General features: G+C 56.5%; 6 protein-coding genes across 6 annotated transcripts; 3 read left to right on the top strand and 3 right to left on the bottom strand.

The window, feature by feature from the left end:
* Nucleotides 1-193: 193 nt before the first annotated feature.
* Nucleotides 194-1,925, bottom strand: BO72DRAFT_449355 (S-adenosyl-L-methionine-dependent methyltransferase). Its single transcript, XM_040945005.1, has 5 exons — nt 1,694-1,925; nt 1,509-1,641; nt 1,321-1,444; nt 811-1,259; nt 194-690 (listed from the first exon to the last, which is right to left on the bottom strand). The coding sequence occupies exons 1-5, from the start codon at nt 1,883-1,885 to the stop codon at nt 368-370; spliced, it is 1,221 nt and encodes a 406-aa protein (XP_040799925.1). The 5' UTR covers nt 1,886-1,925; the 3' UTR covers nt 194-367.
* Nucleotides 1,926-3,969: 2,044 nt separating this feature from the next.
* On the top strand, nt 3,970-5,818 carry BO72DRAFT_449354 (ceramidase). The gene is made up of 7 exons (XM_040945004.1): nt 3,970-4,134; nt 4,188-4,200; nt 4,268-4,328; nt 4,414-4,557; nt 4,621-4,902; nt 4,973-5,090; nt 5,204-5,818. Exons 1-7 carry the CDS (start codon nt 4,082-4,084, stop codon nt 5,367-5,369), a joined length of 837 nt encoding a protein of 278 aa, XP_040799924.1. The 5' UTR covers nt 3,970-4,081; the 3' UTR covers nt 5,370-5,818.
* Nucleotides 5,819-6,142: 324 nt separating this feature from the next.
* On the bottom strand, nt 6,143-7,789 carry BO72DRAFT_432067 (uncharacterized protein). The gene is made up of 2 exons (XM_040943160.1): nt 6,976-7,789; nt 6,143-6,904 (listed from the first exon to the last, which is right to left on the bottom strand). Exons 1-2 carry the CDS (start codon nt 7,707-7,709, stop codon nt 6,313-6,315), a joined length of 1,326 nt encoding a protein of 441 aa, XP_040799923.1. The 5' UTR covers nt 7,710-7,789; the 3' UTR covers nt 6,143-6,312.
* A 563-nt stretch (nt 7,790-8,352) lies between these two features.
* BO72DRAFT_487151 (uncharacterized protein) lies at nt 8,353-10,119 on the bottom strand (the record flags this gene model as incomplete). The annotated part of the gene is made up of 4 exons (XM_040947964.1): nt 9,729-10,119; nt 9,587-9,697; nt 9,328-9,370; nt 8,353-9,294 (listed from the first exon to the last, which is right to left on the bottom strand). The coding sequence occupies exons 1-4, from the start codon at nt 9,788-9,790 to the stop codon at nt 8,353-8,355; spliced, it is 1,158 nt and encodes a 385-aa protein (XP_040799922.1). The 5' UTR covers nt 9,791-10,119.
* Nucleotides 10,120-10,444: 325 nt separating this feature from the next.
* Nucleotides 10,445-11,799, top strand: BO72DRAFT_407154 (alpha/beta hydrolase). Its single transcript, XM_040942344.1, has 2 exons — nt 10,445-10,660; nt 10,722-11,799. Exons 1-2 carry the CDS (start codon nt 10,509-10,511, stop codon nt 11,461-11,463), a joined length of 894 nt encoding a protein of 297 aa, XP_040799921.1. The 5' UTR covers nt 10,445-10,508; the 3' UTR covers nt 11,464-11,799.
* A 275-nt stretch (nt 11,800-12,074) lies between these two features.
* Nucleotides 12,075-14,211, top strand: BO72DRAFT_528944 (arylsulfotransferase family protein; the record flags this gene model as incomplete). The annotated part of the gene is made up of 2 exons (XM_040950213.1): nt 12,075-12,809; nt 12,889-14,211. The coding sequence occupies 2 exons, from the start codon at nt 12,075-12,077 to the stop codon at nt 14,119-14,121; spliced, it is 1,968 nt and encodes a 655-aa protein (XP_040799920.1). The 3' UTR covers nt 14,122-14,211.
* Nucleotides 14,212-15,168: the final 957 nt, after the last annotated feature.

Raw genomic sequence — 15,168 nt, 5'->3', positions numbered from 1 at the left:
CTTGTGAGGCTTCAACTTCGGGAGTTTGTTTGATTTGTTTGGTGATCGAGTGGTGTTGTTATGCTTACCAAGCAGATCTGTGATGAGTCTTTACATGTGTCAAGACTGTAGGAAGCATCACTCTGTGACATGCCAGATTTCTGTCACAGTCCAGGTGTATGCAGTGTAGACTCCAGTCAAAATATTTACCGATGCTGAATATATGTCTCGTCCGGGACCATCTTGTTCAGACAAGCATAATAGACTATTGGGCTCTTACATATATCATAGCCCGTGCAAGCCCTGTAACCAGCCAACTTGGCTGTTCATTCTTCTGGCACAAATGAAACTGTTGCTTCAAGCTGTCCAACCGCCTATACAGATACCCCTAACTATCCCCACTCAACTTCGCCTCAATGACACTCTGCGTCGCCAGCGGCGAGCTCCAGATCTTCACCACGCGCAGCCCCACCGAGGCCAACAGGTCCTGCCACATGCCCTCGGTGCGCTCGAACGCCGACACAAGCACCATCATCGTGTGATCGTAGCCCGTGGCCTGCGGGTGCGCCCCGACCGCCGGGATCACATGGTCGTGGATCAACAGGGTGCTGTACCCGGGGGTCATCGCATCGCGCAGGTGCTCCAGGATCTGCCGGGCCAGCGCATCCGACCAGTCGTGCAGGACCCCGTGCAGGTAGTAGGCCCGCGCGCCTGTCAATATCACACCAATCATGCGTTAGCCATTCACTTCATCACCGTACACTTTGCCATTGGAACTACCCCCTCCTCAGTCTGGGCACAGACAATAAAAGTGGGGAAAGAGGAGCATACCCTTAACCGGCTGCGGCGTGAAGAAATCATGCGCCATGGCGCGCACCTCGGCGGGACAGATGGCCTGGCGCACGACCTCCGGGCGATCCTGCAGCACCAGCCGCCCCGCGAGGCCGGGCTTCTTGCCCAGAAACTTGTTCATGTCGTGGCCGACGTTGCCGCCCACGTCGACCAGGAGCGGGATCTCCGAGTCGTCATCGGGCCGGTCGTCCGCCAGCCGGTCGTAGGGGAAGATGTCCAGCATGCCCGCCTGCTTGGCCATGACGCTGCCCATCACGTTGTTGAAGACGGCGCTCTCGGCCGGGTGCTGGGCGTAGTAGTCGAAGAGCGAGCCCGGGAAGTTCTTGGTGTACTGGAAGATGCCGTCGTTGGGGTCGGTGGGGTTCTGGTAGTCGGTCTTGGCGAGGTATTCGGGCATTTTGGCGAAGCAGGGGTTCACTGTGTCGTGTCTGGGTTTGAATTGGGGGTCAGTGCATTAGGTATGTGTCAGGGGACTCAGCGGGTACGGACAAGAATGGAATCCAGGCTCCGAAGACGGGCTCGAGGAGGGACCTGCTGAATGCGGATTGCTTGTATTGGTCGGCGGAGACCTCGATGATGATGTTGGTGGATGCCAGATGGCGGAGGATGCGACCTAATCAGGGTTTAGGATTGTGGGCAGATGCATTGCAATGTCCGCTGCATGCCGGTTGTCTTACCGAGTAGGACGGGGTCTGAGTTGGTCAGTTCAGCAAGCTGTGCGGTCGACTGCTCCGCCTGTTCTCCTACATGGAGCCATTTCTCGAAGAGCTGTAGGTCCTGGCTCACTTTCAGGGCTGCGGTCAGGGCAGGCTGGAGGAAGTGTTAGGGCCACAAACTCATTATCACGGGCCAGAAGTTCTACCTCTGTAATGCAAAGCCGCGCCACGGTATCCCACGAAGTCTCCAAACGACTGATCAGAGCGTACGCCTCTCTCAGCGCTTTAACTCGGTCGCCATCATACGCAAAGGATGTACGGTCAATACTCTTGATTGACTGAGTGAATTGGTCCACATCCACGGTGGTAGAAGGAGTCGAATCACCGATTGACGCCATTGTGGTTCAGCAACTGATCACTTCGGAAAGGGTGAAGAACTCGATCGATCGGGGTGCAGGGGGAAAGGTACATGTATTTCTGTCAGGGGCGATTGTGTCTGGGTCTTGCAGGCTGTCAGCTTACCCCTCACAGCACCAGAGGAAATAAGTTTGACCCAGCGCAGGTCGGCGACCAACGAGCGGATGCGCACTGACAATCGGCGGCGGGGCCCGGTCAATCGGATCCACGCAGACGGTGGAGATCGTCCGACTTAGGGCCCGCCAACCGCCACCGACTCTTCACCTCGCATACCGCGGCCCAAGTTCTTACAGTGATGCACATGTGTATGTCGATCTATGCAGTGCTAGCGTGACCCTTATTGGAACTCTCGACTGCTCTGGACCAATATTGGTCGCCCTGCTCTGAATGCTTATCGCATTTTTCTTCCTGGCGTGCATGTCTTACGCTGGGAAGTGAGTGTCGTGAACTGCTACTGGCAAAGTTTGGGATTGAATGCTGGAACTTCCATATATCAGTGCCCCTTGCTTTCACTATAGAGCACTAGAAGCTTCTCCCGTCTGGGCGGAGACCAGTTTGGGGCGACATTGCACGGACTCTTTTGATGCGACCAGGGTCCACACGTCGGCCATCCCCTTAGGTCGGACGCCATTGTCACACATCAGCTTGACTGTCGATTGTCAAGCCGAAATGCCATCAATATAGGTCAGCGATGGATTACCACTTCTATTAAAGCTAGGCTTAACAAAGTGATCGTCAGCTTGTAGTTGTGGTCCACTAAACGAGTCGTCTTCCTTATACCGGCTTTGGCCTGGTTGTGGAGTGTAGTCTCAAACTTTTTATGGTCTCTTTCACAGCTATAGTATCGAAGAGTGCCCACTTCAAAGCTGTCAAAGTGGCAACGTCAACGACAAAACAAGCCTGGTCTCCATAAACATGGCATCTGCAGAGCCAATTCTTACTCTTGGAAAAGGTCACTCAATGTTTCCGAAGTCGAGAGCCAAGTACTCCGTCGGGAAAAAGACTAATTGTTCTCACCTTGATATCTCGTACCAACCCACCGTCCTGAATGCAACGAGAGCGAAGCCACGATTCCCAACTGTCTGGGCTCGCGAGATTGTTTCTTGCGGCAATTGAGTCAAACTGTCTGGCGAGACGCGTGAGACTGCAACGCTAACGACAAAAGCAACATGCAGTACTCGTCGCATCTCGTACTGTAGAACTATCGCAAGTGCCATGGTGCGATGAGTGTGTGAGCCCTGCAGGGTCTGGTGATGCTTGATGCACCCGGGCCGATATCGGCGTGACCGGGGCGCGTGAGCCAGCCAATTAACGGTATCACGCATGTACAGGTAGTGTGGAGTACGGGAATGGCGCTCATCTGCAGGGATCTTGCTCTCGGTCGGTTGGTGGCATTGTTCTACGTCGTGTGGGCATGGTAGTACAGGAGGTCTCTTCTACGGTGCAGGAGGCTGTACGACAGCACGGAGGTGTTACTACATGTAATTTGCCGGTTGCCGTACGAGAGCGGGTCGAGCCGCCACGACCCAAGAAGCCGGAGTCACCGCTGTCGCAGCCACACTTCCATGTCACCTGATCGTCAGCCACGATACTGTGGCTAGGGCCGCGGGGCCAATTGCGCCGACCGAGTAGATGCCTCATTAACCTGAATGATCTCTGTGCCTGTGCCTGTACTATACCTGCTGTACAACATCACCATGCTAATTTCTCCCCATCAATTGTCTAAGTTAACCAGATGATTCATTTCAATTGATCAATCACTCTTTTATTTTGCGCGGTGATTCTATTCGTTTTGTGCGAGTTCTGGTCACAATGAATAAAGTATTGAAGCTTACAGAAGAATACAATAGTGTTATATGCTACCTACGTAGTATGTGCTGCATATTGGTGTCAGACCAAGAGACCAGCAAGAAAACAGTTCTGGTATGAGTGACCAATGTGGTAGGTATGGTTGGCTGGGACAGGCACAAAGCTTGTGATGCCAAGCCCGTGCATAAGAAGTGGATCTTCTAGTGGGGCAGTTGCCCTGCTCGAGTCCTCGACACGTCGCGCTTCGCTTCACAAGGCAGCAAGCCAGCTCCGGGAACCGCCGGAGTTCTCTTTCATTGTAACTTAACACCACCAACAACGACCTCACATACCTTCTCACCCTCACGTCCCCAGTGTCATTTCCCCGGATGGATGTATCGTTAAAGGACCCTTTTTGGGGCCCGCAAACCTCCTACTTGAAGTAAGCTTCCCCTCAACAATCACCTGATAACTGCCGTAACTCACCCGCTGTAGCTTCTGTGAAGAGGTACAGTACATGATCCTATGAGCCATGGATCCTTCAGAAGGGCAGAAACTCATGCCTCAGACTGTAGGACTATGTCGTCACTCGCTATGTGGCCGAGTTCATCAACACATGCAGCAGCCTTATCTACAGTGCGTCCAGGCTCAAATCAAGGGGCAACATGCCCAGCAGTCTGATGCCCGCCAGCTAACAAGACGCATTGCCACAAATCCGCAGTCCTCTATGGCATCTACGGCCTGAGCCAGCTTCGATCCAAGCCCTCTGCATCCTTCGCCCGGGCAATCCCCTGGTTCGGTCTGATGGGCGTGGGGATCTGCTCGGCCGGGTACCATATGACCCTGAAATACCACACGCAGATGTGTATGTCAGCTAACCTGATCAACTGCATCCCTTGACCCAAAGACTGACCGTGCTGGAATCCAGCGGACGAGCTCTCGATGCATTTGTTGACCACACCCCTGGTGTATCGGGTTCTCACGTTCCAGGTGAACCCGCAGTGGCGTCGCCTCATCGGCATCGCGCTCGCCCTTGAGTTCACCACCGTCATGGTCGTCCACATGGTCATGGACGAGTTCCTGCTTCACGCCGTGACCTTCGGAGCAGGGGCGTTGCTCATCGCGCGACGGACCATGCAGATCATCTCGCATCAGATCCCCAACCCGGTGATCAAGCAGAAGACCCGCAACATCGGGCGGTTCGGTATCTGTAAGCTCCCCCCCCCAATATCCTTCGAAGGAAATATCCCCACTTTTGACGAATCCTGACAGAAGCACAGTCTGTTTCCTCTTCGGCTATTTTGCCTGGCTGGTCGATGTGTGGGCGTGCAACCACCTGACCCGCGTCAGGGAGCTGGTCGGCGCGCCGGTCGCATTCTTCTTGGAGCTGCATGGATGGTAAGTCATTCCACCTTCTGCAGGCTCTTGTGTTTGTCAGCCACCGAGACAGGAGATTTGCGAAAGATTTGCCCCTTTCTTAACCGGACCAACTAACCTTCCAAATCGGGTAGGTGGCACTTCTTTACGGCCATCGGTGCCTATGTTGCCGTCGCGGTGGTCGATATGATCACCTCGGGCGAGGTGCACACCGACCCCTCGCCCCAGCTCGCCTGGCCGGTCTCGCTTGCTGCCCGGCTGATGGGGCCTGCTGAAGCGCAGTCGAAGAAACAACATTAGGGGGTCGTGTTTTCTTCTTATCAGTCGAGACGTGAGCGGGCGAGGTGCTTCATGTGATCGTGGTGTATACATTAGACGATATAGCCAGCTTGGGATGGCGGGCGTGTTCATGGTGGCATGCGTCCGTGGCAGCTTTTTTGGGGGTGGTGAAGGTAGGGGGTCAAAGATAGGTCTGAGGATATTGGTGGAGAATTCCCGTCCAGATGGGAGGGGAAACTCTTGTGCGTCTAGTGTATTCACTAGTTCCAGTGCAACTGAATAAATGTCAGCCTGATAGAAGCATAGGATTTTGAACCCTTATCACCAATTCGTCGATTTTCTCGATTATGCAATTCTTGGGGCGGGGGGTATGGATATGTATTCAACAAAGATGCATGGGGTGACTTTCGACAAAGATCTCACCTTCTTTCCTTTTGTTCAGAGCCGCTTCGTTTTGTTTTTTTATTTCCTCTCATTTCTCTACAATGCAGCCAGATGATAACTCTTAGATCAGACCTATTGTAATAACCTTCCCAAGTCCTAAGAAGAAGTCGCTAGTAATGTGCTGACTATGTGCATTATTAGTCATCAGAAAGCATAGCACAGCTAACGCGTTATGCGTTGCGAAGCACAGCGGGTGGACCCCACACGGCTGTAGAATGATCTGGTGCGTTGAAGGCAAGAGAAAATGATTCGGATTGCCGTTCGAACCGCCCAGGGTTATGTGTCACTGACTGTACTATGTCCGCAAGCTTAATCTGTAGTAATAGGAGCAGTCAATTGAATGCAAGTCTCGAAGAGTTCACTACAGGGGCAAAAATGGTTGTCATGAACCATTCATGTTAAGAACAAGAGTCTGGTAATGCACGCAGAGCAGCGCGATATCTACAGGGTCGGGTATCTCTGAATCACAAAACGTACTGTACAACCTCAGCCGGTCGACCGTTACGGGCCAACATCAACGTCAACACCGATCCGCACCCCACGCCCCCGTCACGTTCACGCCGCCGATATTGCGGATGCCCATCAGCCCCAGGACCGCCTGGCCGCGACGGATCAACTCGCCGCCCTGGCCGAGGGCGTCTCGACGCTGGATGCCGAGCCGCCGCAGCCGCTCGACCTCTTCCTCGGCCAGAATGTCCCCGCCCTTCCGCCCCTGCCACACCGCCTCGCGCACGACGGGTGCCCACGTCTCCGCCGCCGCCGCCTCATCCTGGTTCCCGGCGTACACCTTCCGCTGCCCGTCCGGGCGGGCCGGATCCGCGACCAGCTGGGACGAGAACCACTCCGACCGCACCACCTCGTACCGCCGCTCCATCCACCAGATGACCGGCCACGTGATGACCCACAGCTGGAGGATGATGCACGCCCAGTAGACGAACCCATGATTGCGGAGCCGGTTGATCCAGTGCGGCGAGTAGACGGTGATGGTGCCGTTCGCGAGCGAGGGGGCGACGTGCACGTGGCCCTGGTAGCCCGTGGAGCGGATGTGGGCGATGAGCGTGGTGCGCATGGGCGCGGCGTCGAAGCCGTTGAGGTTGCGTCGGTAGGTAAATCTACATCCCAAGCGGATTGTTAGTCAGACCTTGCTCCCCCCCGTAGATCATCGTTCAGCCGCAAAACGTACGATTTGACCGGGGCCGGATCGTCGCAGAACCGCCGACACCACCCCCGCAGCCCCGGGGCATCCTCTCCCGGCGCATCTCCGGCTTCCAACCCCACCATCAGTCGATCCCCCTCCCCCTCCCCCTCCCCGAGTTCCGTGGTCCCCTCGTCCGCCGGTAGCGCGATGCGCCCGCCCGACTTCTTCCCGTGCCGCGCTCCGCGCGACGGCCAGCGTCCCCCGCGGTACGCTTTCTGGTGATCGTGGTCGCCGACGACGGTGGTGTAGGACCAGCGCTGGAGGGGGCCGGTGCCGCCCCAGGTGAGCAAGGTGCGGGTCAGGTCGATGCGGAAGTTGAAGTCGCAGACGGTGCGGCGGGTGGAGTCGTTGCCGCGGCGCTCCTTCTCATGGTGCTGGCCGCCGATGATCAGGCACGGGCGCGGGGGCAGGCGGGTCTGCTGGTCGACGAAGCTGTACAGCGCCTCAGCGTCGGTGGCGAGGATAGGGTCTAGGGTGACGACCCCCGCGTGGCGGGTCTTCTCGCGGACGCTGTGGTACGGCTGGTGGCCGGGGATGGTGTAGGCTTCGTGGGGTGGGGAGAGCGGGTCGTCGCGGTAGGGTGCAGTTGGTGTCGGTGTCTGGTCGGTTTCGTTGTATGCCGGAGGTAGGTCGTCTTCCGGGAGCGGGTAGGGGATGGAGGATGAGGAGGAGGTGGTGGGGACTGGGGGGACTGGGGGGAGGTCTTTGATTTGGCCCATGATGATGATTTTGAGTGTTGTGTTGGAATGTAGTTGGTTGATTAGATTTGGAAACTTTTGAAGAGAAGAAGGAGATGAGAAGCGGACTGTGTTTGGTTTTAAGAGGGGAAATAAGCAGAGAGCACTGACTGCAGCAGGCAGCGGTGGGGGCGGTGGATCGGGTGCCTGAATGTTCCTGCCACTAAATCTACTCCGCCCCCACCGCCCCCACCGCCCCCATTGCCCCCTTGAGCCAGGGTGTTTATTGTATCTTTATTTAAATCTTCAGTCGATTTAGACAGGGATAAGGTGAGTTTATCTTTCGACTTCTGACAAGCCACCTTCTCTCTCTCTCTCTTGATTTCTAACTTTCATTTTTGGTGTTGTTTCTGTGTTCTGCTTGTCCTTGAGCCATTTTGCTACCTTGCTACCTTGCTACCTTCAAAGTACGGTACGTCAAAGGACGCAGATGAGGTGAAACATGCATGACCCCGCCTATGCTCTAAGAGTCTCTTAGTAATGAACTAAGATATATTTACAATATGGCTTTTTTATCTTTTGATCTTATTTGCTTTGACTAACGAACCCAGGATCCGTGGACAGTTCCAGGTCCAGACAGAATGAACACTATAGTTATACTTCTGACCAAGACATTACAAAAGCATCACCCAAGAGACACTTCATAGAGCCAGAAGGACACCCCATGGAACCAAAGGAAGCAGTCCTCAGCATCAGAGGCCTCTGATTCATCATCATCAGTAGGGTAGTATTCGTCCTCAATCATCCGGTTATACTCCTTGATCCGCTCCTCAAAGTCGGGCACCGTCCACGGCACCAAGGCCTTGCGCCGTCCATGCGGCACATACCCATCATCCTGAGATTCCTCCACCCGCGCCGCCGTCTCCCGCTCCACGAACCACATCCAGAAATCGTCCAGCGTGTCCATATACTCGCGCCGCACCTGCGGTAAGAGCACCACGTCGCCGGCGCTGTACTCCACGGCCTCCGGGGTCAACGGCCGCTGGGTCAAGCCTGGATCGTGGTGCTCGCCGCCCTCGCCGTCCATGGACCGGAACTTTCTCGCCATCTGCCATTTGTTCTCCAGCCACTCATTCTTCTCCTCCGCCGAAAGGCCGACCTGCGTGCTGTTCCGGACGCAGTACCGAAGCCCCCGGAGCCAGCCGCCGCCGGTGCACTGGCGGAACCCGAGCTCCATGATCTGGACGTCCATGACGCCTTGGAGGAGGATGTCGTACAGGACTCGGAGGGCGTCGGAATCGTTGCGCACGTCGAAGAACACTTTGGTCCGGGTGTGTGATTCGAGGATTGTCTTGAGGGTGGTGGTATTGTCGACGGCGGCCGGGGTGTAGAAGGCTGTGTCGCCTAGGGTGTGCACGTCCACGAGGTAGGTCCGACGCGGCTCTACGAGGTGGATCGCCACTATTGTGATCGTGCCGTGGCGGCAGAGGTTCTCGCCTTCGAGATCGACGTATAAGTCCTCGGTGGGGTTCACGAGGAGATCGTCCATCAGCTGGGAGACCCGCTCGGGGGTGTCGATGATAGTCAGAGGATAGCCATTGATGTCGTGTGTCCGCTTTCGATTACCCTATTTATCCGGTGTTCCAACGGGAGGCTGTACCTTGGTTGAATTCACGTTCAGGTTGAAGGTCAATGGCTTGATGCTACCAGGGAGTATCGATATTACAGTTGACTTGGATACCTTGGGCTTCTTATACCGCTCCTACAAAATCTCAATGCCATGGCGGTGCCGTCATTGAACCATGAATTGCCTGGGTCGAGTCTTTCTTCCGCCAGAGAACGTTTTGTTGCAGAGCAAATGCTTCATTCAACATATGCTCACTAGCAGAAGATTGTCTCTTTCGCTGGCAAAGACTTACAAAGAGGCCTCTGTCTCGGAAGAAAGGTGTGCATTTGTTCCGTTGTGAAGGATGACGACGGCCGTGCGGCCTTGGTAATCAGGCTGCTCGCCCACCGCCCACCTCGGTGGCCTTAGCTAACTAATTGCGCAGATAGCCTCACGTCGCAAAATCCATCCATTTTCCACCTGTCTCGCAGGTGTCATCAGATGAGAATTCACCCATGGTTACCTCCAACGATAGTAGGACTTACCTTTGCAAACTGATTAAGAAAACCCTACGCCCGTCTTGTAGCGGGCCAAACCGTCTCTCACGAAAGCAATCGGGGTGGGGCGGCTGAGGAGCCACAATGCGAAGGGCTCGCTCGAATGTGGGTCTATACGAGGTTTTGACAAATTTTTCATGCAACCGAGAGTCCCAAAGCCCAGCGTGATATGAGCACCCGAGACTTATTATGATTTAGATAAACCGAGAACCCTTCCATCTGTGATTCTATGACGCCTTGAAAGATCTCATGGGATTCGATCTGTAGTGTTTGGGTGGCCACGTCCTTTAATCACGTCACGATGCAAAGCGCGGAGACCCCGTGTTCTTCCATCTTCCAAATCAAAGAGAAAGATTTTTAGGCGACCATTCGGCGTAACGCAGATTCAACCAATGCATAACAGCAGCAGTAATCAGCGACCGTATCCCACAAGTGTGCAAATCTAATCTGATCTGATAATCTTATCAATAGAAACCGCCGCTGCTCGCGCCAAGGTTCGTTCTGTCGGGACCGGATCGTCCCCTGTGTGGTACGTACGATCCGATTCGCGGAGGGTTGCGGATCACCTTTAAACAACAGAATCTACTCCGTAGCTCGGGCGCATCGCAATGCAAAGCATTTCCTCGACTACATCCCTTACGCCTTCCGCAACAAACCCCCCATCTCCCGACCGTCACAATGACCCTCGAAATGATACCAATCACCCTCCCCAATTCCAAGCAATTCTACCTCGAAAATGCACGAGGCGAAAAACACCTCATCCAGATCTCCTGGCCTCTCCACTGGACAGACGAGCAGCCCCCAGCAGACAGCGGCCCACTCCCGATCCTGTAACCATTCCTAAAACACTTCCTTACGCCCTCGCTTCCCCCACCACTAATGCGAGACCAGATACATCGTCGACGGCAACGCGCTCTTCCTGACCGCGACCGAGGCCGCCTGGCGCCGGGCGGTCATGTCCGACTTCACGGGCGGCGGGCTCATCGTCGCGATCGGCTATCCCCTGACGGGGACGGGGAACGTGTACGACTTCCCCCGCCGCAGCCGGGACCTGACCCCGCCCACCTCCGACCCGGCCGTCCCCGGCCACGGCGGGGCGGACGAGTTCCTGACCTTCGTCACGGACACCGTCCGCCCCGCCGTGCGCGCCGCGTTCCCGCGGGTCACGTGCGCCCGCGACGCCCTCTACGGCCACTCCTACGGGGGTCTGTTCGCGCTGCATGCGCTGTTCACGCGGCCGGACACGTTCGACTGCTATCTGGCGAGTAGTCCGTCGATCTGGTGGAATGGGCGGTGGATTCTGGAGGAGGCTAGGGGGTTTTTGGACGAAGAGCGTCCTTCGGACGGCGAGCGGGTGCCGCCGGCACTGATGATGTTTGTGGGGTCGGGGGAGCAGGATCCCCCGCGGCGGAGGGGGGAGTCGGATGATGCATACGAGGAGCGCAGGCGGATGGCCGCGGATTGGCGGATGCGGGATAATGCGTTCGAGCTCGCGGAGATGCTGCGCGACTGCCCCGCGGTGCATGCGGTGCCGGTGCGGGTGTACGAGGGCGAGGAGCACACCAGTGTCATGGCTTGCTCCTTGAATAGGGGGTTGACGGCGTTTTTCGAGGGTTGGCCGTTCGCATGGTAGATGCTGAATCTGTATTGTGGATCGTGGTATGCGCCTTTCGTGCGAGATTGCCGATGAACGACTTCGGGTTGGACTGTCGGGTTGGGACTAGTGGATTGTGGGTGTGGGGGGACCAGCTCGGTGATAAGGACTTTAGAGCGAGGTCGTTTCTGATGTTCACAGTTGCTTACCTGTATGATTTCCATTCGGGTTGACTTGTCTTCTTTTTGGAGGGGGATGCTTGAGTGGGCCGTTGCCAAGGGTTTCCGCATCCCAAACCAGAAACAAGACTACGAGGCCATCGATGTATACTCCCCTATCTACAACTACATATGACTCTACACATGTCTGTGCCCGCGAATTCGTCACGAGTGGGTGGCTGTCGTGGTTTGAGGACGACGACGCATACGCAAGCAACAGGGCTTTTCGGGCACGGTGATTGGTCCAACACTCGCTCCCCACCGGAGAAGTGGGGCGCCTCGCTCGCCTGGTGTCCATGATGCATCAATGCTTTTCCCTCCAGAAAACCACTTGAGGCGGGCAATAGCCAGGTTTTATTTGCTTCGCAGGAATGAATCTGAGAGTAAGCCTTCGTCTCTCATGTCGTACCGACACCCACCAGCAAATTCGCCATGGTTCGCCCTCTGATCTGGGGATGCATTGGGGCGTGGTTTGCAACGGTGACTAGCGGCGATTTCGTCTCGACCAACTCCCGACGATACAATCAGGGCGCGCTGGGCCACCGGCCGCACCTGGAATTCCACTCGAGTAGCGAGTACGCCCCCGTGCTGCAGGTCAACACCTGGGACGCCGACAACATCTCCGACACGGGCTCGCACATCTTCCTCCGCCACGACGGGAACGACTCCTCCCCGCTAGCCTCGCCGCTCATCCTCGACAGCCACGACCTCAGCGCGGTGTACCTCAACCGCTCGTTCAAGAATGTGTTTGGCACGCGGGTGCAGGAGAACCACGGCAAGAGGTACCTGACCTTCTGGGGCGGGGAGAAGGGCGACGGGATCGGCGACGGCTACGGCCTGGCGTTCGACGAGAACTACCGCCTGGCCTACAAGATCTCAGCCCAGAACCTCCAGGTCCACAGCGACCTCCACGAGTTTGCCTTCACTGGCAACGGCACGGCGCTGGTCACCGGGGTCGACAAGATCCGCGCGCGGCGGTCCAATCTGCAAGACGGCTGGGGCACGCCCGAGCGGTTCGAGGTGCTGGATGCGGTCTTCCAGGAGATCGACCTCGAGACCAACGAGGTGCTCTTCGACTGGCGGGCCCTGGACCACATCAACCCGATGGAGTCGTTCGAGCCCCGGGGGAGCGGGTGGGATGCGTACCATCTCAACAGTATCCAGAAGGTAAGAGTCCAACCTCGGGAAAGTAGCCCTCAAACCAGACAACCCCCCACAAACTAACGCAAGGATGCTACGGGAACAGACACAAGCCGGCAACTACCTCATCTCCATCCGCCACATGCACGCCATCTACCTCATCTCGGGCACGACCGGCTCGATCCTATGGTCCCTCGGCGGCCCACGCAACAACTTCATCGAACTGCCGCCCGCCGCCGGCGGGGCAGACAAATCCACCGCGCAACCCATCCTGACCATGGGCTGGCAGCACCACGCGCGCTTCGTGCCCGGCACCAACGAAACGCAGCTGACCTTCTTCGACAACCACGTCAAGGTGACCTCGCACGGCACGTGCGACACCGACTGCTCGCGGGGCCTGCACATCGCCATCGACACGACCGCCTCCCCGCCGACCGTGCAGCTGCTCCGCGAGTTCCGGCACCCGGCCCGCCTGCAGGCCCAGAGCCAGGGCAGCGTGCAGCCGCTGGCCCCGCAGCCGGACGCCCTCGGCAACGTCTTCATTGGCTGGGGCCGCTGCCCCTCGTTCACGGAGCACACCGCCTCCGGGGCGACCGTCCTGGACGTCCAGTTCTCGCCCTGGCACAGCCCGGGCATCCCCGACGCGCTGGACAATTACCGCGCCTACAAGGTGGATTGGTCCGCCACGCCGTGGTGGGATCCGGCGATCGCGCCGCGGAAGGATGCTCGGGGACGGTTGGTCGTCTACGTGAGCTGGAACGGGGCCACGGAGGTGAAGACGTGGGTGGTGCGCGGCGCCGCCGGGGATGTGTCCGCGGCGGAGGACCGAAAGGGCCAGATCCTGGTGGTCTCGCGGCGGACGGGGTTCGAGACCAAGTTGGTCGTGGGGAGCACGCAGTGGCGGTATCTGTGGGCGGAGGCGGTCGATGACCGCGGGAACGTGCTGGCGGCGACGGATACCGTCGACTTGAACACGACGGAGTTGTCCATCGCCAGGGATATGTACGATGAGTCGGGGACTGCGGATCTCTTTGATCCGCCGCGTCCCGAGAAGAAAAGGTCCCACGCTGGCCTGTCGAAGGTGGTCGTGGCTGCGTTGGCCACTGGCGTGGCTCTGTTAGTTCTGGGCGGCCTCGCAGCGGCGGTTGTCTGGTGGCGGCGGTGTAGAGTCTACCAGAGTCTGGAAGCGGCGGACTTTGATCTGGACTTGGGCTCGGAACATGAGTACGGGAGTGATGGGGAGGATGAGGAGGGCAGCGACGCCGGCGGGGAGGGCAAGGTGTTAAAGTCACCGGGGGTGGATGAGGACAGCCGTGCGCTTCTTCCCAAGGGAGGTTAACATTGAAGCTGTGCCGTCGTCCACAGGCGAATGTGGGAAAGCCTTCATCAACTTGCTTCTGTGTACTCTTTAAGCCTGCGTGTCTTCAATAATGATTTTGTTTTGATCAGCATGTTATTGATGCGAAGGCGAATTCAAGCCTCCCGGCTCGTAAATCCATGTAGATCCTCGAAAATCTGCTAAGTGGGATACAGCAGTCGGATATGAAATTTGATGGTAGTGTAGGGTTATCTTCGTGATTGAAATTGCTTGGAGAGTGATGTCACACTGCATCGACAGATATTACTTGCAAACCTGAGAGCGTGGTAAGGAAAGAGAAAACAAAGACCTTTACTACGAACGCTAGACACAGTTTCCACCGACACTCCATCAGTCCCCTCGAAAGCTAGGCAGTAATTTTCAAGAATAATAAGAAGTGGTAAAAAGAAAAAGCCTGGGGTCCGGAATCCGCAGTCCGGTTACGGCGGCCGGCGCCGCGTGGTAAACCAACCATGACATTACAATACAAGGAAGGTGGTGCGTGGAGCCTTCCCGATCAACTGATCTAATCTGATCCGAGCCCCCCTCCTCGATTGATCAATTGATCAATTGATCAATTAATCCGGGCTTGATTGCGCCACGGCAACTCTGAACTCGCAATTCACATTGTTTTATTTGCTCTTTGGTCACAGACAAGCTGACAAGAGGTAAGTGCAAGTGAGCCTCCAGGTACCAAACCGCAAAATGAGCAAAAACGATTCAATCCTTCAATCCGAGATTTTGCCGTAGTTGAAAAACTTTGCGTTACTGGGACGATTGCATTTCGCTGCGATTCAAGGTCAGCGCGGGAGGCGCCTCGATTGGGAAACTGCGCTCGTCCGCCCGCGGCGTGAACCCGCTCTAGCATAGTGGGGATTCACATTGAGATACCATATTGGCTACGATGAACAGGGTCTCAGATCCTTTCTCCCTCTCTCGTTTTTTGTACGGGCCTCGGACCGCTACCTGACACTACCACCACGGTAGCACCTTCTTCTAGACCTGGCCAAGCCCATTGTTTCTTTCTTC

Source organism: Aspergillus fijiensis, assembly GCF_003184825.1.
Source record: "Aspergillus fijiensis CBS 313.89 unplaced genomic scaffold BO72scaffold_33, whole genome shotgun sequence".
In the NCBI taxonomy this organism is placed as follows: Eukaryota; Fungi; Ascomycota; class Eurotiomycetes; order Eurotiales; family Aspergillaceae; genus Aspergillus; species Aspergillus fijiensis.
Note: the sequence above shows the minus strand (reverse complement) of the source record. Positions and strands in the feature narration are given on the sequence as shown.